The 23751-nt window shown below is 38.9% G+C and overlaps 1 protein-coding gene across 6 annotated transcripts in view; it reads right to left on the bottom strand.

The window, feature by feature from the left end:
• PALLD (palladin, cytoskeletal associated protein) overlaps nucleotides 1–23751 on the bottom strand; it is a 219147-nt gene that overhangs the window by 12264 nt on the left and 183132 nt on the right. For 4 of the 6 annotated variants that reach the window (XM_009272321.2, XM_009272324.2, XM_019470221.1 and 1 more), the window contains 5 exons: nucleotides 14088–14223; nucleotides 11576–11677; nucleotides 10955–11005; nucleotides 9251–9472; nucleotides 4072–4221 (listed from right to left, as the gene is read on the bottom strand). In XM_009272321.2, the coding sequence (XP_009270596.1) occupies nucleotides 4072–4221; nucleotides 9251–9472; nucleotides 10955–11005; nucleotides 11576–11677; nucleotides 14088–14223 (661 nt within the window). The remainder of the gene's footprint in view (nucleotides 1–4071; nucleotides 4222–9250; nucleotides 9473–10954; nucleotides 11006–11575; nucleotides 11678–14087; nucleotides 14224–23751) is intronic. The other 2 variants (XM_009272322.2, XM_009272326.2) reach the window with 1 other exon arrangement.

Raw genomic sequence — 23751 nt, 5'->3', positions numbered from 1 at the left:
GTGGATGCCCCATCCCTGGAAACATTCAAGGTGAGGTTGGACGGGGCTCTGAGCAACCTGATCTAGTTGAAGATGTCCCTGCCCAGGGCAGGGGGGTTGGACTAGATGACCTTTAGAGGTCCCTTCCAACCCAAACGATTCTATGATTCTATGTGGGTGGGGGGTTTCTCTGTGTATGGCGAGTGGACAGAAAGACAACAACTAGTTCAAGATCTTGAAAATGGCACTTGGTGAGCGTTGGCGGTTAATGACAGAGCTGCTGCCTCCAAAGTGGATCAATCCACTTGATCTGGTGGGCCCATGGCTCAAACACACCCCACACACCCCCCCGAATGTAAAAACTGAAAGACTTGTACAAGTACTTAAAAGGTCCTCTCTGAAGAGCGAGCCTGGTTTGGGGGTAGGAATTGCACCGACGCACACAACCGCACTGGTGGACGCTGAAGATATAGTTCAGTCGTCTTAGGCCGTTTCCAGTGACCGATAAATAAAACATGGGCTCTGTTGTATTTGGTCCCCTTTTTTGTTTTACTTAGGTTTTTAGAAGACAGATTGTCCACCACAAGCACTAGCAGTAGCAAATTTGGGATGGGACTGCCTGCAGCCAGAACTGCTGACATCCAGGGCTCTGTAGAATTCACCATGTAAGGGGTAAAAGCACCTGGTGGTATTAATAAGTATACACAATAGACACAAATATAAAAGCTATGCATAAAAATAATACTGTAGTAAAAGTTTATATACTTTTATATAACAGTGTAAAAATTGTAATAACTTTTGAAAAATGATAGTTTTAAATAGCTCTTTGATAAATGTATAGGAGATGTACGTCTGTCCCTCGGCCCCCTGGACTGGTAGCAGTAAGGCAACATCCGCATCAGCTTTGCGGTGTATTTCAGTTCTGAGCTGGGAGCTCCACACTCAAGTCTGTCATCGTAAAAGTGACAAATATTTTTGTCACAGTAATTTGGGGGTTGCAGACGCTAGCTGTTCATTAGCAACTGGCCAAAGTCCATCAAAAAAAAATTTCACTGGGGTCACAAGCAGCCTTCAAATGGCAATGACTTTTGTGTTGCTGCTGGACTGTCAGAAATGAAGCCTCTGTGTCCCGCTTTTATTCCCATGACCCATTTAGTCCACAAGAAAAATATTTGCGTTAAAAGAAGCCATTGTGCACGACCTGCAGCAATTTCTTAAGCAAAAGCGCTTTTTTTTGTGTTACAAGACCATTGAAGACATCTGGAACAAATACATTTCTATTTTAGGCACCACTGCATATTAATCTTTTTCTGGCAGGTGATGAATTCACACATTTTGGGGTAATTGCTGCGTATCTATCTCAACACATGAAGGCATCACAAATGGAAACACAAAGGACAGTAAGAATTTGGACAGGGAAGAACAAGCAGGAAGCCAAAGATTTGGAAAAGTCATGGGATGAGTGGGAAGGAAGCGGTGAGTGGGAAGTAATTCATGAGAAGATGGCCTAGAAAATAAGGGAAACCCAGAGGGAGGACTGTGGGTGCATAGCGCAAAGCAGTGGAGAGAATGGGGTAAAAGGAAAGACGGTGACAATAAGGACCCGACCTGAGCCCATACAGCTCATGGAAAGAGCTCGGTTAAGGGACGTAGCCGGTAACTAAAGGCCTCAAACGGGCAAGGTTTTGTGTTTGCCTAGGCCCGGGGTCAGTTTGCTCTGGATTAAGTTATATGGCAAATTTTACTGCAAACCCCAGAGGCATATCAGAACCTTAATTCCAGACCGCTGCGCTTTACATCACAGGCAACGGTGCCTGCCACGTTAACTACCACAGGCGATTTCCAAGGTGTGTCAACAAGTCCCTTTACATACATAAATCCTGTAATATTAGTCCAGGTCATGAGATGGCATAAACTGGCAGAGCTTTAATGAACTTAATCCTTCGCTATAATAAAATCAGTTTCTATCAACTAAGAATATGGCTTTTGGCTTTGTAGTTTGATGCTTCCAATAGCAATGACCAAACCACAGCAACAGCCTAGCAAATATCTACCAGCCCATCAGAATCCTGATGCAGGCTCCCTTATATTTACGTATTTCGCTTTTCTTAAGGAAAGGTGGCCAAATTTGCCTAGGTTTGTGATAGCTTTGAGATGTGGACAACTTTCCATTAGAATTGAGGAAGCTATGCCAAAATTATTTCCACTCGGGATGACTTAAAAGAATTGGAATCCAGATCTTTGAGTGTGAAAGGCTAGTACGTTAACTCATAGCCCTTCTTTGCCTCCATTGTGCTGTTAAACACATAGTAAAAGCAAGCAAATAGTGGAAGAGGTAAGTATGTTTGCTTGGGAATTACACTGTGAAGAAAGAATAGAATGGGCCTGGTGAAACAGACAGATGTTTTGTTTAGGGGAGCCAGAGGAGGATGCTTCTGGTTCTTCTCCAAAGAGGGGGGGAAAAAGCACAGATGCAGAATTTTATCATCTAACAAAACCGCTCTTTCAATCCCCAAACTAGGAATGATGCAAAACCAGCTCATTTTAGCGCACCTAAAAACCCACTAACAAACTAGTGTCATCAATGACCAGAGCTGATAACCTAAGTCACTGTTGTGTCATTGAATGAGCATTATCCAGAATAACAAATGCTAAAAAGTAGGCCCTAAATATTCAGGGACAGAGTACAGTGCCCAAACACAAAGGCAGTTTATTCACCAAGTTCTCTAAGGTGCTGGATCACGCAGTAGCGCTACATAGGGGAACTCTGGACACGCACTAACACAACACTTACAGGAAGATGAACAGGATTTGCTTCCTACCTTGAGCACGTATGTATTTATTCAGCATTTTTAAAACCTGCTGTGAATTTCCACAATTTAAATGGTGCCAAGTGTCATAACACAATGGTCATCTATGTGTAAAAGCTCCCAGCTTGAAGAATTCCCCTGGCCTTATGCTATTTCTTTATTTCTGTTATTTGTATATGTAGAAATAACATTTAAACTACCTAGATTTAAGCACTGCAATTTATAAGAATCTAGCCTAAAACTGCCGTTTGAGTGCCGTCTGTGTGTACAATCCCATACATTCGCAAGCACGCTGCAATATGAGCAGGACTGACAAAGAGCAAGGCAAAAATGGCAGCGTCATGCTAAGTAGCCTAGCAACATTCATAACAGAGCACAACACTCCTGTTTAGATTAAACTCTGTCTCAGTGATACAGTTTGTTATTTTACAGTGTGATTCTACTTGCAGGCCTGGTCTTGGCAAGATATTTGGTGCTACAGAAGAAAATAATTCGTTACATCCCTCAAGTTATGTTACTGCCTTGGTTTCTCATGTGCAAATCTTTCCTCTCAATTTGCTGGAAAAATGGATTGAAAAAGTTACTTCAGTAGGATGCGTGAACTGTAAGTTTAGCTATGTCCAACGCACTAGTGGGTTTCTGTTGCATACCTCAGCTCTTGCATTGCGCCTGTGAAGAACAAATAATGTTACAAAACCAGTAACACTCCGTGGTTCAGGAAAACATTGTTTAAGACTTTGGGATCAACAATTTGGGAGACCTCCCCCCCACATAATAAGTGCTAGAGTTTTTTGCCTTACAGAATTGCGATCACGGCCTAACGTAAACATGTTGAGGGGTGATACACTCCTAGTCATTTCAAAGAGTTGGCCTCAGTCAGCGAGTAGTGTCAACAGAAGAAAAATGAAATCACTGGATTGGGTTACTTCTGCTGGTAAACTGGGGTTTTTTTCCTCCCTTTAGAGTATGTATGCTATCCATGCTGAGTTAGGATACTGAGATGTTATCAGCTGAAACAAATGGTGGAACAGTGATTAAAAAAAACAACACCCCCTCTCCTCTGAAACCTCAAACCATAGGAAAAAACCTGCTGTTGAGTTGCTAATCTCCTGGAGATAGAAAGGTCCCACCCTACTGATGCAAGATGAAAACAGAAATCTAACTTACATACTTTATGGTGACTTCATCATTTAATTAAATCATGCATACATAAGATGAGATATAGTTTTCTGAAGATTTATGTCCAGAAGCATGTTTGCTCTAGAGCCAAACCTTCATTTACCTGTGGGTTAGCAGCCATAATAGTGTAATTCCCGTCATCATCCAGGGTGGAGGCTGCAGTATGCAGCGAGCAAGTTCCATCAGGTTCTCTTTGAATTCGGTAGTGATCACTTCGTTTAGAAATTTGCTTCCCATCTTTAAACCAATAAATCTGCAGGAAAAAACAAGGCACAGCTGATAAGAGGTGGGTGCTCATTGTCATCATTTCTCAATTAACAGCGCTAATGAATCCTAACTGCCAAAAACCTCTCTGGTAAGCATTAAAAGAAAACCGGTTTGATCAACTAGTAAAAGCGCAGAACCACACTCCATGAACCACTTTCACTAAAAGACAAGTTACAGATTAGCAATCGTTCAAAGAGAAAGACGGCAGCATGAACATTTACCGAAGAAGTTTACAGGGGCACGAGGGCATGAACAACGTGCCCATCCCAAGGACCGAACAGCAGGTGAACATCTCAAGAACTGAAAACAAACGTCATTACAAAGAAAAGTTCTATTTCAGAGAAGATTACTAATTTTAAATTTTTATTTCACTTAAATCTGAAGAAGTTGGGGAAAGAACGCTCTTGCTCTCTTCTCAGAAAATAGAACCATAAAAGTAGGTAATTATAGGAATAATTAGTTCAATGATGAGTAAAATTGAAGCAATGATCTCGCTGTTGAAACAGCGGTTTCGCTCATATCTGTTACGCTGCCCGGACTGGACCAAAAAGCCAGAAGGGGGTTCAGCCGCTCAGGCTGGCAATGAGCGGTCCAGTGTGCGAAGGGGCCAGCTCAGTATAATTGCGTGATTGAAACCAAGAGTGTCACCCCGATGTGACAGCCATCTACAGAATGGACAGCTTTACAAAGTAATAGGAAGTACTTCAAAGCAAGTCAGCACACAGACAGCCTTTAATAATTGTACGCCACCACCAGTATAGTTCCAAGTTGTACAGAACAGTTACACTATCTATCTATCAGAGGTCTTTTCCATTACTTTTGATACATAATTTTATTCTCTGGCTGACCCAAGACCTACTTTCAGTGAGCCAAAAAAAATGATGTATGCAGAATAATATCTTACAGCAATCCATAAGTGACACAAAAAACATGTATGCGTTTTTAATGCCTCAAACTTGAGGTGAAAAAAAATTCAAATATTTTGGGCTAGCTTTGGGGGTTTTTTTGCTATATTATAAATATAGCAAATAAATAACATAAAACCCCAAACTGAAATCTGCTGGGATCAAAAGAAAAACGTGGTGTATGCATGAAAACACACAGGAATATGTGAAAAATTTTATACTAGGAAGGCTGTAGTCAGCTCCCCAAACCAGTGTTTGAGTAGAACATTATATACTTGTCATTTCTGAAGTGTGTATTACTCCATAAGGTCAGTGATGTTCAGCATTTCTGAAGTCACTCGTGCAGATAACCTCGTAAAAATTGTGTGGGTAACTCCTACAAAGTAGAACAAACGTATTCGTCCTGGTTGCATGACTGCTGGGACTATTTAGCATGAGGAAAACACACACATTTTCCTCAGTCTAATTCTTGAAGTGGGAATTTAGGCCTTATAGTGAGGAAAGGGTGCCGGCTTTCCAGTTAAAATGAAGTGACAAAGCAAAGCACAATTCCTGATAGAGTTTAGTATGCCAGGTTCTTCATACGTGCCAACATTTCAAAGCTCTAAATTCATTCACTTGGGGGGAAAAGTTAAGGATATACTTTTAAATTTCACAAAAAGACAATGGAGAATGTTTTGGAGAAAATGAGTGGAAATTTCCCTTAAAAATTAATTACCATGTATGGTTTTTATATTAACAAGCATTATGCGTAACTAGAAATGATTTCATTTCCTCAATAGCTGGTTATACTTGTTTCCCATTTTGCCTGTCAGCAGCCTTGCAGAGACTCTGTGGTGCTAACAAAAGATTTAGTCATGTCTTCTCATCTGCTGACAGAGCACTTACTGGAGATGCAAAAGATATTTGATCACTTACATACACATGCTAATGGATGCTGGTAACAACATAGCTGCAAAAAATGAGTTTTAACTTGCATGCTTTACATGTGTCATAACGTTGCTTGGAAATCTGCGTTAAGTAGTAATTATTTAATAACAATGCACTTATCAGAAATATCAGGAGACATGCCAGAAATTATTACATGGAAATACATGCAAATATTAACTGAACCAGCTATCCAAACATCATGCGTATGTTGCCCAATACTCATTTCCACTAAGTTTAAAAGCATTGGCATCACTGGCTTTTACTTATGAGGAGTAAATTCTTAATATTCCCTTTATCTGACATGGAGTTAATAAGTAATAATAAATAAGTAAAACACTACCACTGCTGGAGACAATGGCCCTTGCAGTGAAGTATTTTCTTTCTAAGATACCTTTTAATAAATGTACCATTAAACTACGTAAGCACTGAACACTGCAGCTGGATTGCTTTTATTTGTACCAGATTTTCAGAAACCAGTGTGTAATGACTAGAAATACAATGGAATACACAGTACAAAAGGATTTTTGATCTTGGGCAGCACAGGCATTTTTAATCACTAAGAATTATATTCAGCCATGTGAAGAGCGAGCAGTACGAGCTTTTTGCAACATTCATGTCTCAATTAACCTTTTGTATGGCATTGTCCTAATTCTGAAGAGAAATAGCTCTTAAAAAGAAGCATTCCACAATCCCTCCTGTATCACCACAGGTTCTCATTTTAATGAGAAAATAGTTTTACGTTACACTGAAGGTTATAACAGAAGTAGACTCAGATTTAAAAAGTCATTATTTATGAAGACAGAATTTGCACATCAGTATTCAATTTACATGGCATGTTCAGGGGAAAAAATAATCAGGCCAACAACCCTGCTTAGAAAAATCCCTTGTAATGAATGCCAGATTTTAGAAACACCACAGTCCTTCCCAAAGCCATTCCTTGGCAGAGCTGACAGAATACTTGGAAGGGAGGAGCTTCAAGTTAGTAAATTATTTCCAGCTTTTCATTTGCCAAAGTAAAGAATTTATTCAGGGGCAACACTTCCAGCTTCAACAAATGACAGCAGAAGGACAGCCCTCAGCCATCAAGCATTTCAAAATTGCTATCTTGGCATGCTCCGGCGGATGAGGGGAAGATACAGCCTTTGACATTTGCAAAGCCCAGCTAACAAGTAGCCATCCAACAGGACTGAAATTGGTTCCATTCCAAGCAACTTAGCAAATCGCACAAAGCATCTGCAAGTGAACGGAATAAAGGGTCATAGTCCCAGGTGCAAGAGCAAATCACTTCTTAATGTGCACACTTTGACACTGCAGGAAAAAAATAGAACATCGTATCTGAATCAGAGCGCATTCACATCAGATACTCCTTTATAATGCCGTGCTTTAGGGGAAGTACTAACAATGTGGTTTCTTGGCTGTGCAGTCTCTAACACCAAAACAAGGAGAGTGAGGGAAAGGAGACATCCCCTTTCATCTGTCTTAAATCAGATTAAGATGACTGTGAAACTACACCTTAATTGAAAACTGTGAAAATTAGGGAATGGCTAAGTTGACTAAGGCTGACTCATAAAAGGCGATCCAGCAATTCAGCCATAAGCCTCAGGCAAAAAGAGTATCTCTCCAGCACACTGCACCTCTAACACCAACGAACCCATTTGTCTTCCACCCTTATTCAGCACAACAGACTGTTCTGTACAGTCATGTCAAAAGTAATGCTGGACATCAAAGGTTTGGTTTCAGTCAGACTGGGCTAATCTTCTCAGTGTATGTCTTCAGCTTGAAGCAGGAGTGCTTTTTCGATATGACTATACTGATCAGCCCCACTTACTTTGCAGTGGTTCACATCATGTTGTGGTCTTGGAGCACAGAACTGGATTCCTTTCAGATGAAACTAAGCCAGAAAATGTGCTCCAAGAACACATCTAATGTGCTGCATCTGCTTCAGTCTGTAGGGCGAGATTAGAGCTAGCCTGAAGTAAAACCTCCTGAAATGCATGCAGGGATGGATATCTCATTCCACAGATTTGCTGCTTCTGGTCTGCACTACTTGCTAATGTAGACATAGCTCTAGTTCTCTCTTGTTCCTTCTCTGCTGCCTGACAAAGTCCATTTTTCTTTTTATAGTTTGTGCAGTATCATACACCTATATCATTGGACATGTAAAGTCATTTGCATTTATCCCTGTTCAAAATCCTAAATACCTGTAAAACTTACACTGAATGAGAGATTTGGATGTGGCTGCTGCCGTGAAGGTCTTAGATATCTAAGAGATAAGGCATCTTTGATCTTGTCTAAGAAGAAAAGAGCCTCTATCCACAAGAGGTCACTGTAAGAGCTGCAAGGACCTCACGGGGAAGATACTGGTTTTGGCAAGGAAGTTGAAGAAGCTACTGCTGTTTGCCTGCTGTGTAATGAGTCAGTTGATTGCCAAGCAATTTTTGAAATGGTTAAACACAACCTACCAAAGGAAGGCATTCTTCCAGACTACTGACATCATGCAACTGGTACTTTTACATTTGTTGAAAGGAAACGCTTCTTAAGCCCAACCCTCCCTCAGAAGCTCATCATTAAAACCTCACCATCGTGCCTCATCTTGCTGCTGGCATATATGGGAGCTTATAGTATTTTATTATGCCTTCCTCTAACTTTCTACACACCCTAACAAGACTGAATGTTATTGATATATAAACTCTGCAACGCTGAAGAAGGCAGAGATACCACGCTGGCTTCTGAACCAGAAGCAACATATTTTTGCATTAGCACGTTGCCGTGCCTGAGCTAACCCATGTTAACCTGATGAGGTTGCTTTTGGGACTACTGTGCCAGCTCACATGGGGTTTTCTAGCATTGCACTGCATTCTGTGGTACAGATGTACCCTGAAGGTAACTCTGAAAACGACGTAAGTATTAATTCTAGGAAAAAAAATCGAGATGAAATCTCAGGAGGGAGTAACTAAGAGCTGAAGCCTCCTAGTAGGATTTTTGACTAGTATAAATCTAAACAATTCCAGTGATGTCAAAAGAGATTTGACAGTTTATAGCAGCTAGGAGTCTTTCTTGTCAAGAGAGAATGTCTGCTGTTCCTGCAAGATACAGCCCATAGGGTGCAGGGGCTGACTGTAAGGTACCAATACAGAACTCTTCAGAGCATTTCTAGAAACATTTACCCTCTTTTCTTACCTTTGGCTTTGGATTTCCTGCCACTTTGCATGTAAATGTGACTGGCATTCCCTCAAAGATTTTGTAATGCTTCAGCTTTATCTCAAAATATGGTGACATACTGTTACCAATAGATTCATCTCCATGTTGCACCTCGTCATCTGATTCTTCCACAGGAGACCTCTCCAGCCTGTATTCAATTTCACTGATCAATCTTTGCTCAAAGCTGGAGACTTTATACTCCTGTCAAACAAGAAAGGTACATATTAGTGTCCAGCTTCAACACATTGCTCAGCAAGGTGTGTTTCTAATATATTTTTTTTTTTTATTCTACTGATCTTTGACAATCCATTAAGGTTTTACATACAAAAGGAAACTGTATCTTGTTGAAGAAAAACACTATAATCCATGCCTCCAATAACTTTCCCTATGAAACAATGAAGACATCTGGTATGAGGCAAAATTTTATTTCATGTTATCTTAAGGTCTAACTTATAAGGGGAAGGAAAATCATTGGTTGCTTTCTTTCCATTTAAAAAAAAGCCTATAAGAATAAAAGTATTCTGAAGCAGTTCATAAAGACAAAAGAAACACGCTAATATTTCCTTGAGGGTACAGGCAGATTTAGGGTGGGTTTTGTTTCCAGATGGCCAGAAGACCATATGGTTCACATCTGCTATTTGCATAGAACTGTACCGGAGGCTGCACCAAAAGGCTAAAATGTTTTTGTTTACAGTTGCCTGTAAAAATGAGAAAAAAAAAGAGAAAATGGCAACACTGGCAGTCCACGATGGCTGCCTCCCTTTACTCCTGTTGCCATGGTCCCCTTTGTCTGGCCAAAAGTATCACTTCTTCCTTAAAAACAAAATTTATCATAAAAGTATTCAAGATATAAAAAGAAGAGTGGAAAGTTTCATCCAGTGTAAAACACTACTGCTTGTTTAATTTTGCTATTCAGATATTAGGAAACATTACTGTGACATACAGTTATTTACTTTCTTGAACTGTTCACTCTATCTGCTTCACAGTACAAAAGTCCTGCTTTGAATCTTAGTGATAACAAAGATAATGCCAGAACGTAAGAAAGCTCAGAAGCAGGGGGAAAAAAAAAAAATCTTTATTAGCCAACGCTCTTCTCAGTCAGCAGGCACTCTTTCAAGTGACCTTTGGCCATTGTCTCTGACCCTTATTTTATTTAAGATAGAACACACGTCTCATACAAAGCCTCCTTTCACATACCCACCCTCTATCGTTGCCTCTAGTCTGGGAATGACATGTAGTCTTTCCACTGACTGGTTACAGAACTAATCATAACCCTCAATAATGGTAAAAAAATGGAAGAAGAGAGAAATACCTTTGTAAACTGCAGATTTTTTTTAATTTCTTTGTTCCCTGAAAGTTTACCACAAAAGTAAACTATGAAGTACACGTGGTATATATAAAGAGCAGCTGATTTGGATGCAAGGCAGTTAGTATCAGTGTTAATATTACGGCAGAAAGATACCAGAGCACGCCATTACTGCAGTTAAGCTGCCTGCACTCAGACAATTAGGCTTATAGAACAACTTTAACACCCTGAAGGGAGTGCAGCCCAAATCTCCTCAGTTATTAATGCTAGGTGACCTCGTATTGTTATTAACCAAGAACAGTAGAAGGGAAAGGGCAAAGACGACAGAGGGAAAAAATAAACGAGCAGAAGAGCAAGAAACAGGTGAAAACATTAACCTTTTGAATATCCACAGGACTCACTACAGAAGCACCAACAGAGCGAGCTTCCTGCAAGGGTACAAAAAAAGATCAAGAGGCAGAAAGAAGACCAAGAGGCATCCATGACAGTTTCTCAGAGTTTTTAGCAGGAGGATGTACTTTATGTGGTAACATAAGCAAACAAATGCTACACACTTCCGAATAGCAACTCTGGCATCTGAACAACAGAGAACGTGTACCAGGCCTTTCAAGCAGACTTTCTGTTGTGTTTTTGGTCTGCATCCAAAAAGTGCGGATTTCACACATAAAGAGAAGATGGTTTCAAGATAGTAGATGTATTTTTGCCTTGAGAGACTTAAAGGTCAGGACAGAATAGGATAAACGGAAGAGTTTAAAGCAGAAAGCAGACATTTGAGAACTCTCAACCTTATTCAGTATGGAAAAACTGAGCAATAGGCATGTGATCCTCCCGTTTACTTCACTGATATATAACATATGACTTCTATAATCAAAACCGTCCTTCCTTGTGTATATTTATTCTCTTATATAGGACTTTTTTTAAGACAATCACTGCCTGTAAAAAAGAAAAATTGAAAGAAATTTTTTATTTTCCTATGAAAGTGTAGAGTTATGTGGCACCTGTATAGCAGGCTCCTCCTCTGGTTCCTGTATGTTGAAGACAGTTGCAGCACTGTCTGCTCCCAGCAATCGACGAGCCATTTTCTCCTCGTACGTTAATCTCTGAACAAAAAATGAAAGGGGTGGGTTAAGGGGAAGGAAAAAGAAGAAAGAAAAGTTCTTATTTCTCCTTAAGAACTACGAGGCTGTTAGACAGTAAGCAATGCTTTAAGTAATGTTAATAAAATAGAGCAGCAATATGTTTCTAACAGAAATTTTCTACCACAGTTTGTAATGCATTTCTTTTGCATTACAAATGGCTCGTCTGGCTTAAGCAACCCTTGCCCTGACTCTGCCATTTGTTTCCATGCTCTTGCCAGGAACTTGGGCAGGAATGAGCAATAGGAACTGCTTAAATCAGCATGGCCATCAAAAAAGTGCATGTCAAATCATCCCAAATTTTACTCCTAGTAGTTCTGCTCAATTTTTACACTAGAACCACACGGCAGAAAACCCTGCCAAAAATGCTAAGGAGATACTACCTTACTTGATTATTTTGTCAGAAGTATGACAGCTTTATAGAAAAATATATTCTTTAAGGTTTTTTATTTCTATTTCTTCTTACTTTTTAGGAAATTAAGGAGACAGCTTATAAAAGACAATTTACACTCAGAAGGTAAAGCAAGTTAAAAGAAAACCTGAAGTGTACAATTCAATTATTTCATTATTATTTTTCCTTCTACATTCAATAACACATTTCAGGCACTTAGACACTTTCTTACAAATCAACTGCAAAAAAATGCCAGTGAATGAAAGGCAAACTCATTACATGGTGAAATGCCTCATTTAAACAGAAAAATGAAAGAAGAATGGAAATTGTAAAACATTACAACTACTTAATGCTTCCATTTTTAAAAAAGCTCATTTAAATTAATTTTTAAAAGATGTCATATTGTAGCTAAATCAGCAGGCTGAGACTCATGAAAACTAGGTACCATTCTTGGCTTGGTTACAAATGTCTAAGCAAGTCATGAACTTTTCTTCACTTCGATTTCTTCTGTGATCACTCCAAGTGCCCACAGCCATGATTACACAAACAGAATCACCCAAGACAGGAATCTGCAAGGCTAAAGCCTCAAGGCAAGCGCAAAACCAGAGTTTACTGGTTCAAGCTCCCACATCATCTGATCACAGTTGGTTTTTGTTGGTGGGTTTTTTTTTCCCCCCCTCTTCCTCAGGCTATATGGGCTTTCTCAGGACATTCCATTCATTTGTCCAGGCCAAACACCTCTCTCACTTTCCAAAATAGGCATTGACAGTCGTGCTCAGCCCACCTCCTTTGAAAAAATGGGAACTTACACACTATGAAAGTGAGTCTCCTTAACTGCTACAGAAAACTGCCAAACCCTATGCAGTCAATGGAGAAAGGTGAGTACAGCAGCACTAGTCACTCTGAACATTTTCCCTACTTCACTCTGTTTATCTTATTAAGAACCAGAATCCAGCAGCTGTGGAGTAGATAGTCTGACTCAATAGGCTGTCTTGAACTACAACACCATAGTCCACATCTCAGACACCGTAGCAAACATAGCAAACTTCTGAGCATGGTCCTGAGAAACCTAAAGCACACCACCTTTCAGTGACACAAAGGTATCCCAAAGCATTCAGGTGCTTTTGAAAACATTTTCTTGACAAAACAAGGGTGACAGTCTACATTTTTAAGATTACTTTCCTCTTAAAAGAGATTCCTGCTTCAAAGACATTTAAATCAATGCCTTAATAACTGTAATCAAGTCTTAGGAGATTGCTTCTCATCAACTCTGAGCAGGAAGAATTTGGTATTTTATCTTTTATGCATATCTTAAAATGCACAGAAATTAACGAAGAACTTTGCGGCTGTGCATCTCAGTTGTTTGATATACTTTTTACCTCATTTCTTGACTCCTCATGCAGATTTTTAATTCTTCATAAAGTCTGTAAGTTAGTACTATAGGTTGTTTTTTATTCTATTAGTCAAAAAAGCCCCACAACTACAGGATCTAATGACGTCTGATTCCTAATGGGTTGTTTCTAATGATGAACTGCCTTGTCCCCCTCTGATGTCCGCTTACCAGCTACTCTTTCCCCCTGTTGTCCAACCGCTGGGCAAAAGGTAGAATGAGCCTGGACTGATCAAGAGCTATGCATATGCTTACTAGCAAGCCACCCAGTGATGAACAGTCAAAAGCAAACGGCCTCTGAGGCTGAAAAAGCCCTTGAGGTACACACTGTGCAGGCTTCTTATGCGAATTCATAATCTTTGAGACCTCCATTGCTTTGTTAAGTCCAAGTGAAGTTGTCCAACAGGAGAAGGAATGATAGGCCAAAATGTACACTATCATTTCTTATGGAAAGCAGCTTTGGAGATGCAATTAAAAATAATAAATACATAAAATATAAAAATAATCTACAACAATTATTTTATATGCAGCATATCTGAGAAACTACCCATGATGCCCACGCCCATTCCCCGGGGTATTTTATGTTTTTATACCGGTTGCCCATTGTTCAAAAGGTCTTCCTTGAAGCGAAGTTTTCTTTCCAGATCTTGAATTACAGCATCTTTTGACCCTTGAATCTCTTCATCTGATGCTATCCTAGCAGTTCTGCCTGTTTTCTTGGGAAATCCCCTGCAAAACAGTACAGGAAAATTCATGAGCTTTTCTGAAGTCATTGGTATTTAGGAATTTATCTGGAATCACTGCTATTAATGAAGAAAATGACATTGTGTCTTTGAAATTAGAGGTCTGGCATCTTACTCACTATGCTGTCCCTTCTAACTCACATCACTGATTACATGGTTAGTTTAAGGACAAAGTTGAACCTATGCTTTATTTGTGCATTCATTAAAAAAGGGCTCGAGATGGTGTAGCGGTGGCTGTAAACACCACACACTCAAAGAGGAAACTGATGAGCAATGGCAATAAAGCAAAGTGAGAGGAAACATGAAAGAGAAAGCATGACTAGATAAGTGGGGATGGAAGATAAACTAGGTTCCTATGAAGTAACAGATGGATAAAGATCAGAAAGATGTAAGACAAGGCAGTTAATTATTAATTTCCTATATTATTCATTAACTAATTCCTTGTTACAGCTTTTCAATACCCAGTGCATAATTTCATGTTTATTCTTCATATCTCTGTGAACACATACCTGGAAGGCAACATGTAAATGTTGTTTCTGAAAGAAGAGCCATTCACAGAGTCTAGGTTACACTGGCAAAAAGAAAAATCATCCCTGTAAAGCAGTTTTCAGCAGCAGGGTTTCACAGTGGAATAGCACCCATTTAGCAGTTTGCATTCACAAGGCTAAGCTATTCCTTTTACCAGTCTACAAGTTATGATTGCACTTTCAGGATGTCTTGCTCCCATTTTCTGGAATGGCATAGGAAACTTTTTTTCCAGTCTGCGCTAATATTTAACACTTTTCAGTAATGTTATGATGGCTCTATTGCTGGAAATGTCCAAGAATGGTGGTTTCTACTGGACATCAGCTGTTCTTACATAGTTGTGAAGAAATCAACATTGCTATCAGTATTTGAAACTTGTAGCACACCCCATTTCTCCAGTGAAGTCACACATTATCATTTAAAACACCGATACCGATTCAATATTAGTTTGGGGTTTGGTTTTTTTTAACTTCATCTACTAAATAGGGCTCAGCCCATTACATGGGAATGACATGCAAAATACGGAATTGAATCAGGTAAATTGCCAAACTCACAGGCAACACAGATGGAAAAAATCAGACCAGCATGTAAGGGGTAAACTTCTTTCCAATACACAACTTAGTAATTTAATTACCAGCACCAACATGTTAAACAAGAATCATACAGCGATAACAAATTTTGTTGGATATTGTTTGGTACTACGTTTCTATAACATGGTTAGAGAAAATTCATTCTTCAGCAAGTGTTTTCAATGGTAATTTTTAGCATTAGTTAAAATGAAACAATACACATATGCTGTCCAAAGCCAAAAAGGAATTAAGTGAATAAATGGAGAAGACAATAATTGGAAACATTTCTGTCTAAATTCCTAAAACATTTCATATTCTGTTACTGAAAGTAAATTTAAAATGGGAAAATGGTGAAGTTCTTATAAAAAGAACTGCATTTTCACATTAAATCACAGCAGAAGAAGAGCAGACATTTGCCTAATGTCACAAAGAGCCAGAGAACAACATCCCTCACCCTAGAAATATTCAGCCATTTCAGAATGAGATCTTCTCATTCACCAAGCAGAATAATTCCCTCAGCATTTGGCTGGGGATGTTCTCAGTCACAAGTAACAAAGAAAGTCTCCTCAACTCTGTTTTGGGGAAGAAGTCAGGAAAATTATCCCATTTACAGGGAGGCAAGAGAATGCTAAGAGGAAAGGGTAAGGTCTCTTCAAGAAAGAGATGCTTTAATAAGTCAAGAAATTTGGGGACAGTAAATGTAAAGGAAGAAAATGTAAAGGAAGTAAAATGGACAGGAGAAGGTTGGAAGAGGGGATCAGAAGGTAATGTCCCTCAGGAAGGCTGGACCAACTGCTGGAAGGCTAGTGGAAAGGTGGCATCTGTTTCTCTCCTCACAGTCTTTCCCTTCACCTTCCAGCCTCTTGCCTCTCCCAGCCCAGCACTGCCATGGAACTGAATTTTGTCACTTTTTGGGTAAGGACACACACACATTCATACTTGAATGATAAAGCAGAAAAAGGCCTGCTGATGCCTGGCACTCAATAGGCTGTAAAGGTAAAATGTACAGTTTACCCAAGAAAGTCACAACAGTACCTGAAAAGAGGGGGATGGGCTAAGTGCTCTGGAGTGGATTTCTAGTAACAAGTGAAAGCATTTTCTGAAGCATCATCAGTTACCTTTGAAAACAAAAACCCCTAAGCAAACACACCCATTTTTAAAAGGGGAAGGAGTACCAAGAGAATTACACGTCAGTAAGTTCAATGTCCATACAGAACGTAAGAAAACAATATTACAGTCCATTTCAAAACCATGTAGGATAATAAGGAAATGAAAATTGAATCCTATCAAACCTCACTGATTTCTCTCTCTGTCAGGTTGAAGGGCATACAGATAGGCAAAAAGAAGTAGCTTTAATAGACTTCAGTTTATGGCTTCTGAGTAAGCCTTCAGGAGCTGCAGTAAGTTCCCTAGTAAATCAGGGAAACAGAATCTGGCTGAAATTTCTATTATATGGCTGCATAACTGTCTGAAAAAGCTATTCAGAGAGTAGCAATGATTTTTTTTTCCTACCAAACTGAAAGAATATAGACCAATGAGGTCTTTCAAAGGTCTATGTATACTAAGTTCAGTACTTAGTATTTCAACCTCAACAACTGGAAGAGTGAAATAAAAAAGCACATTTCTCAAATCGGCTGATGACACTGAACTTGCAGAGCTTGCAACTTGTTTGCAGGTAACAACTGTCATTTACAATAATCTTTGCAATTAGTCTAGAGGTGGTCTAATGATGATGTAGCTCAGGAAAAATGTTCAAAGCATGACAGCAATGCAAATGGAAAATTAGCATTAACATATTAAGCATCTCTCAAGAATCTGTGAGATTAAAACTTGGACAATAACACCATTATTTCAAAAGGAAAAGAAATAGAATTCTGGGAAACATTAGCATAAGACATGAAACTTCATTGTTTTCCTTTATTCCTTGCCGTTGGACACTGAATCCAGTTTTACCACTGCACTTCAGGAAAGATAGAGCAAATGGGAAAATTTTAGAACAAGAAAACTGTCAGATGGTTTTAAAAGCATAGCTTTTGTGAGAAGCTGTCACACACACACACACACACACACACACACACACACACACACACACACACACACACACACACACACACACACACACACACACACACACACACACACACACACACACACACACACACACACACACACACACACACACACACACACACACACACACACACACACACACACACACACACACACACACACACACACACACACACACACACACACACACACACACACACACACACACACACACACACACACACACACACACACACACACACACACACACACACACACACACACACACACACACACACACACACACACACACACAAATATCTTGTTTATTTAGTCAGGAAATGAGGAGAATGAAGATAGAGAAGTGAATCAAACTTAAAACGTCAGAAAATAGCTGACATTCAATGATTCTCCATGTCCATCAAGGATTGTAAGTAGACAAAAACTTGAAGAACAACAGGCCTAGCTTAGACTAAAACAATGTAGAACTCTCCTCTCTCCATCCTCCAACAACAACAGTGAAACACTGGAACAGGTCATGTAGGGAAGCTAGGGAATTTTATTTAAGAACAAAGTATGCAAATATTTCAGCAATGGCCTGGGGATCCCTGGTAGCTTTTAACAGGAGAGGCAAACTCCCTAACAACCTTCCAGATCTCTGGTTATGTGCCAGAACATCCTGAGCTTTGCACAGTGGGTGTGGAAGTGTCAACCAAGACCTGGTCAAGGCAACTTGCCTGAAAAATAGATTCTCTTCTCTTCACTTACATTTACAAATAAGAATTTAAGCAAGGAAGTAGTCAGTTTAAAAATATAACTACAAAAATGAGTATCAGTCAAAATTTCTTCAAATGCCTTTAGAAAACCTCTCTTTTTATCTTTCAGGACTATTTTAAATTGGGACGAAAAAAGAAGAGGTGCATAAGGAAATGTAATTCTTCCTGCAGATGCTCTATTTCCACCCCCTCTTTAGAATCTCTTTCTTTCTCTGCATATACACGCTTTAAAATATGTAAATAAATATATACACATACATACCCCCCCACCAAGTTAGCTCTTAAGACACGCATTCTTGAGATGAATTTCAAAATGGCTACAAGGCAATGGCAACAAATAGAAGGTCCTTGGTAAATCTATCCTCTGAAGCACAGATCCATTCAGCTTGAAAGATGGTTTACATGTCAAGGCAGCCTAGCAGCAAACTTTCTTCAGCTGCTTTTGCAAACATTTTTCACCATCCTTACATGCCCTTATCTGGATGCATTAAGTTCCTAAGATTTGTGTCCTCCTTTATGACTCATCAGCTTTCTTTTTGTCTTTTCTCAGGGATAATATCAAACAAAACATTCTGCCAATTCATTTGTGTATTTGTGTGTTCATTCTTTGCCTGATGCAATTTTCAGAGTATATTGTGAGTACTAAGGTAGCAGGAGATAGCTGGAGAAGGTGTATTTCAAGATATTGACACCATTAGTCTCGAGCACACAACCACCCCCACAAATGTGCAAAGAAACTATCAGCCTTTGAGAATCAGGCTGAAATTCACATAGATTTTACGCACCTCTGAAACACGCATCACTTAAGTCACTGAGGGCCTGAATACAGACATAGATAAAAAGCACACAAGTCTTTCGGTCAGAAAGGGCGCAACAAAATTGCCAAAACTCAGTCATCTTAATTCGCACAGAGATTTTTGACAGCAAAGATTTTTGCAACCTCGGCTTGGCTCTCCTTAGTTTTGAATATTTGCCCTAACATTTATTTAGAAAGAAGGCCAAACCAGCAGTACTTGTCATGTTTTAATTACACAGAGTGCACGCTGGATGCGATTCCCTCTTTTCCTACGTACCTTTTACAGTGTAAACAAGGGCAACAGGCTGGCTGTTGTTACCCTTCCAAGAACAAATTCTTGTTTGCAGCCAATATGGCTCAGTTTCACAGAAATCCAAATCAATTCTCTGGTACTGAGGTAATGAACAGTAACTTGATTTTTCCTTTAAAACTAAAGCCTTCCAAAAATACAGCTAATTCCTGCCCATTAGACATTTTCCACACATTTTTCACTAACACATTTTTCACTTGCTGTAAGAACAAAGGTACTATAAGCACTGTAACAGGTCACAAACTTTGAAGCTGCAGCTGCATATTGAAATGGTTATAGTCTGATCTTGTCATACACGCTGTGGAGACCGGGAGTCAGCTCTGTTCAGTAATGTGACGTTACACGCATCTGAATTAAGGGAACGCCTGAGGCACACACCTGACTAAGGATGACTTGCACTAAATGAAACAAAGGTAACAAAAGTTCAATTATTTCTACCACCCAAGAAAAGGTTATGAAACTGTAGTTGAAAAAGAAAAAAAAAAAAATCATGCCTCAGCATTGGACAGGATCAAGACTGACATGAATAATATATATTTCTGAGCAAGTTTGATCCTTCTTAATGATTAGATAACACAGAGAACAACTCACCTACAAACTGCATGCCTACCACCAAAAATTTATTTTTCTAAGGCTTATCTTTAAAAATGCATTTTTACTCATTAAAAGAATTACTACTTTTTCATTCTCCTGTTCAGTTCCTTTCCCACCCAAGCAAGTTTTCCCTCTGTCTCATGCTGCAATGGTTACCATAGATACATAAGTGCCATTTGCTTTTCAAAAGATGTCCACATATTTGGGTATCAATTTAAAAAATAATACCTATTTTGTAACCGGTAATCTTATCTGCATTTCTGATTGTTACCAGCATTATGCTAGAACTGACTGTCAAGAAGAAATCATTAAAGCACTGACTGCCTCTGAATGTAGAAAAGGCTGGCACAGTCCTCATAGTCCTCAAATCTTGAGGAGAACAGGTAACTGCCAGAAGCATGTGAAGAAAAACCTATATTGGTCTGAGAAAAGGTAATATATCCAAAATATTACTTTTATTCCAGCTGAAGAAATGCTACTGGTTAAGGTCTCCGTAACTATAAAGCACTGTACCTGGCTTTTACATTCACAGATATTTCTGTGGCATTCAGATCTACTTAAAATAAGGAAGTTATAAAATTAAGTCCTCTGAAGAAAAAAAATCTGCAGACCAAAAAAAGCTGCAAAGCAATGCTGCAAACAGCCTCTCTCTCTTTTCAACAGAGACGTATATGTACTTATTCTCTTAGTTAAGTTCACTTGTCATCTCACAACATTCTTAAGCATCTGCAAATACCATTTAGAAAAAGAACTGGATAAAAACATCTTGAAAATTAAGACTTCCAGATGCAATGATAGTCAGGACACAGCAGGTCAATTATTTTGGCTACTGTCTGTGTGTCTGCATGTTAAATCCTTGATCTCTACTTTTGAGCAACTTTAATTGATTAGATCTGGGGCACAACCTGGATTTCAAAGTTCAAGTGGAACAAACATGCATTCATCGTGTTTCAAAAAAGCTGATATGGATATGTATTTTATGATAATCACGTGCATGTACATAATAAAAAGGTGTTACATTGTGCAAAAACAAAGCCCCCAGTATGAGCTGGTTCTTAGCACAATCAACAAGAAGTGATCTGATATCACAGACAAACCACTCAGGTGTTGGTCTAACAGCCACAAGTAGTATCCAAGCCATGGGAAAAGGAGGTACAACACAATAAATCAAGAAACTTTAAAGAAAAATGGTCTAATGGACAGGAGCAATAGCTTAAGAAAATTGGGGGTTGGGAATAAATGCAAACCCTAATATTTGCTGGAATTTTCCCAGTTACAGAAATACTTGTCTTCAGATATATTTTCCTGAGATCCAGGGATAACTCCAGGTATGACTGAATAGGTAGCATACAGAGATGAGGTGAGCTCCCTCAGAAGCAAAAAACCACCCTGACCTTTCTCCTCAGTTTGATGTTGGAATTCTTAATCAAGGTACTTCCTCCTACATATCACTATTTTCACATCAATCATACTGTAGGCAACCTCCATTTTTTACAGTTGTGACAGACATAACTTACAGAAATGGGAAAAGTAAATGTCCAGTCTACATAGGACAGCAATACAGTTTACTCTAAAATGAAAGCTGGCATTTGTACTGGGAGACTGTCGAAAGCTGTAAAATAAAAAGATGGAGAAGCGTAGCTTTTCCTCAGAGTGGTCACCATCATTGCTAGCTGACTCAAGGAACATTAGGGTTACTAAAATATTTGCTTCAGTGCTATTTGAGACAGAATTCAATGAACAAGTCACAGTACAAAGCTGCAAGAACAGACCAGCAGCTCTGATCCAAAGGGGGAAAAATGTGCAGATCTCTCTGATGCTACTATTGTCATGATTCCCACAGAATCTCCTTTAAGATTTGGATTTAAGGTTCTAGAGATCATTGAAACAGCAGTAGAGTGATAAAAGCAGCTTACTTAATTACATTTTATAAGATACTTCAGACAATCTTGTCTTCAAAACAATGTTTTCTGTTCCATTGTCCATTCTTTTCCAGAAAGTAGTAAATCTAGAGTCATGTTCTTTCACCAATTCTGTACAGTCAGATTTTTTTCTGTTTGTGACTAAGGTAATATTACTGAAGATACCTATTTTAAGAAAAAGTCTACTGTAAGGAAAAGTGCCTACTTTAAGAAAATACTGTAATTTTTAAATTTGCTTTCAAAAGGATATATGTATAGCTGACAATAGTTGTTTTTTATACTTAGAAAGAGTTTCCATTTCTCCAGGTTGGATGACTCCATACCTTTTTGTAGCAGGATTTATATTCTTGTTATTTAAATATTCACTAAATAGTCACTAAATCCTTCTCATGGGATTAATTTTGCTTTCACAAATGCTCACGTAAACTTACCAATGTATGTGCTTACCTAGAATTTGTAAGTATACTTACTTATTTTCATACAGATATAATTTGTTTTTCCTATGAACAGTGAAGACCAGAGTCTAGCTTCTACACATTTAACTGTGGACAAAACCCCCTCAATTCTAGGTTTCTGTCACATTAACTCTGCTCCCTGCAAGACTTTTGTATCCAAAAGCTAGCCTGAGTCCAACACATCCACCCACCCTAGAGTTTTCTTTAGAAAGAACGAAGTGAGATTTTTAAGAACAGTATCCAACAATCTTACTCCAGCCAGGTTTTACCTCAGAAATAACTGATGATTGTTCATAATTCCCTTAAGTACTTCATTATCTATGCAGTTCCACCAGTACTTCTCTTTTGTTTAATAACACTATGCTCTGGCAAGACATGTATTTATCAAATCTGCCCTGTTAATAAAAAAAAGGTTATTCCCAAAGCTCGTTCAGCTAACACCACCACAGTCACAGCTTGAAAATGCTGGTCACTACAAAGTGTCTAGAGCTTACTGGAAAGATGAGATATATTTTATTCAACTGAAACATTTACCATACAATTGTTGCAAATAAATGGTTAAAATATTTAAAGGTGAATTAGTAGGTACTAATGACACAAAGCTGCTTTCCATGTTTCAGATGTCCAAATAAAGTGTAGTAAATTCACAAGTAGCTATTTCCATGATTCAGGCAAGGCTGTAAGACTACATGTTGTTAAAAAAAACAATAAAAAAACCACCCCAAACAAACAAACAAAAACCCCAGTGCAATGTTTCCAAATCTATCAACTGGAAAGAATATTCATTTGATCAAACTGGTTTAGATAATGCTGTCACTTCCACAGAGTCTCAGGGTCCAAAACCAAGGAAAATGTGAACCCTTAGCTGAAACATTAGCATGGTATTTACTGCTCTTGGGCTCACAGAGTACAGGAATGGAAGAGAGAGTTAGAAATGTTTTGTCTTACCTCTTATGTAACAAGAGGCACAACACCTCCTTGGATTAATTCCTCTTTTAAGTAGAACAAAGATGATACATACACTGGAAAGGAAATGCCTGAAGAAAGCTGATGGAGGGAAGGTCTGACTCCATGAGGAGAAATGAAGACTGTTGGTTTGTATACAACCACTGTGTCTTCATTTTACAGAAAACTTCACTGATGCTGCCTTTGACCATCTCCAAAAATAATTACCTCCACCTGCAATGTTTATTACTTCACCTTTATTCTGCTCCTACCACAAAAGCAATCTGAAGAAAAGAATGATGCCTACTAAATACTGATTCTGAGGAGCAGATCTGTAATTGTGCTAAGATTTAGTAATGAAAAAATCATTGAAATGTATGAAAAATTAAACAATTATTCAATAAATTCCACAGTATATAGAATGATAGAATAGCTTGGGTTGGAAGGGACCTCTAAAGGTCATCTAGTCCAACCCCACCGCAATGAGCAGGGACATCTTCAACTAGATCAGGTTGCTCAGAGCCCCGTCCAGCCTGACCTTGAATGTTTCCAGGGATGGGGCATCCACCACCT

Source organism: Aptenodytes forsteri, unplaced genomic scaffold (genome assembly GCF_000699145.1).
Source record: "Aptenodytes forsteri isolate BGI_AS27 unplaced genomic scaffold, ASM69914v1 Scaffold13, whole genome shotgun sequence".
Classification (NCBI taxonomy): Eukaryota; Metazoa; Chordata; class Aves; order Sphenisciformes; family Spheniscidae; genus Aptenodytes; species Aptenodytes forsteri.
The sequence above is the reverse complement of the archived record's forward strand: the minus strand, read 5'-3'. Positions and strand labels throughout refer to the sequence as shown.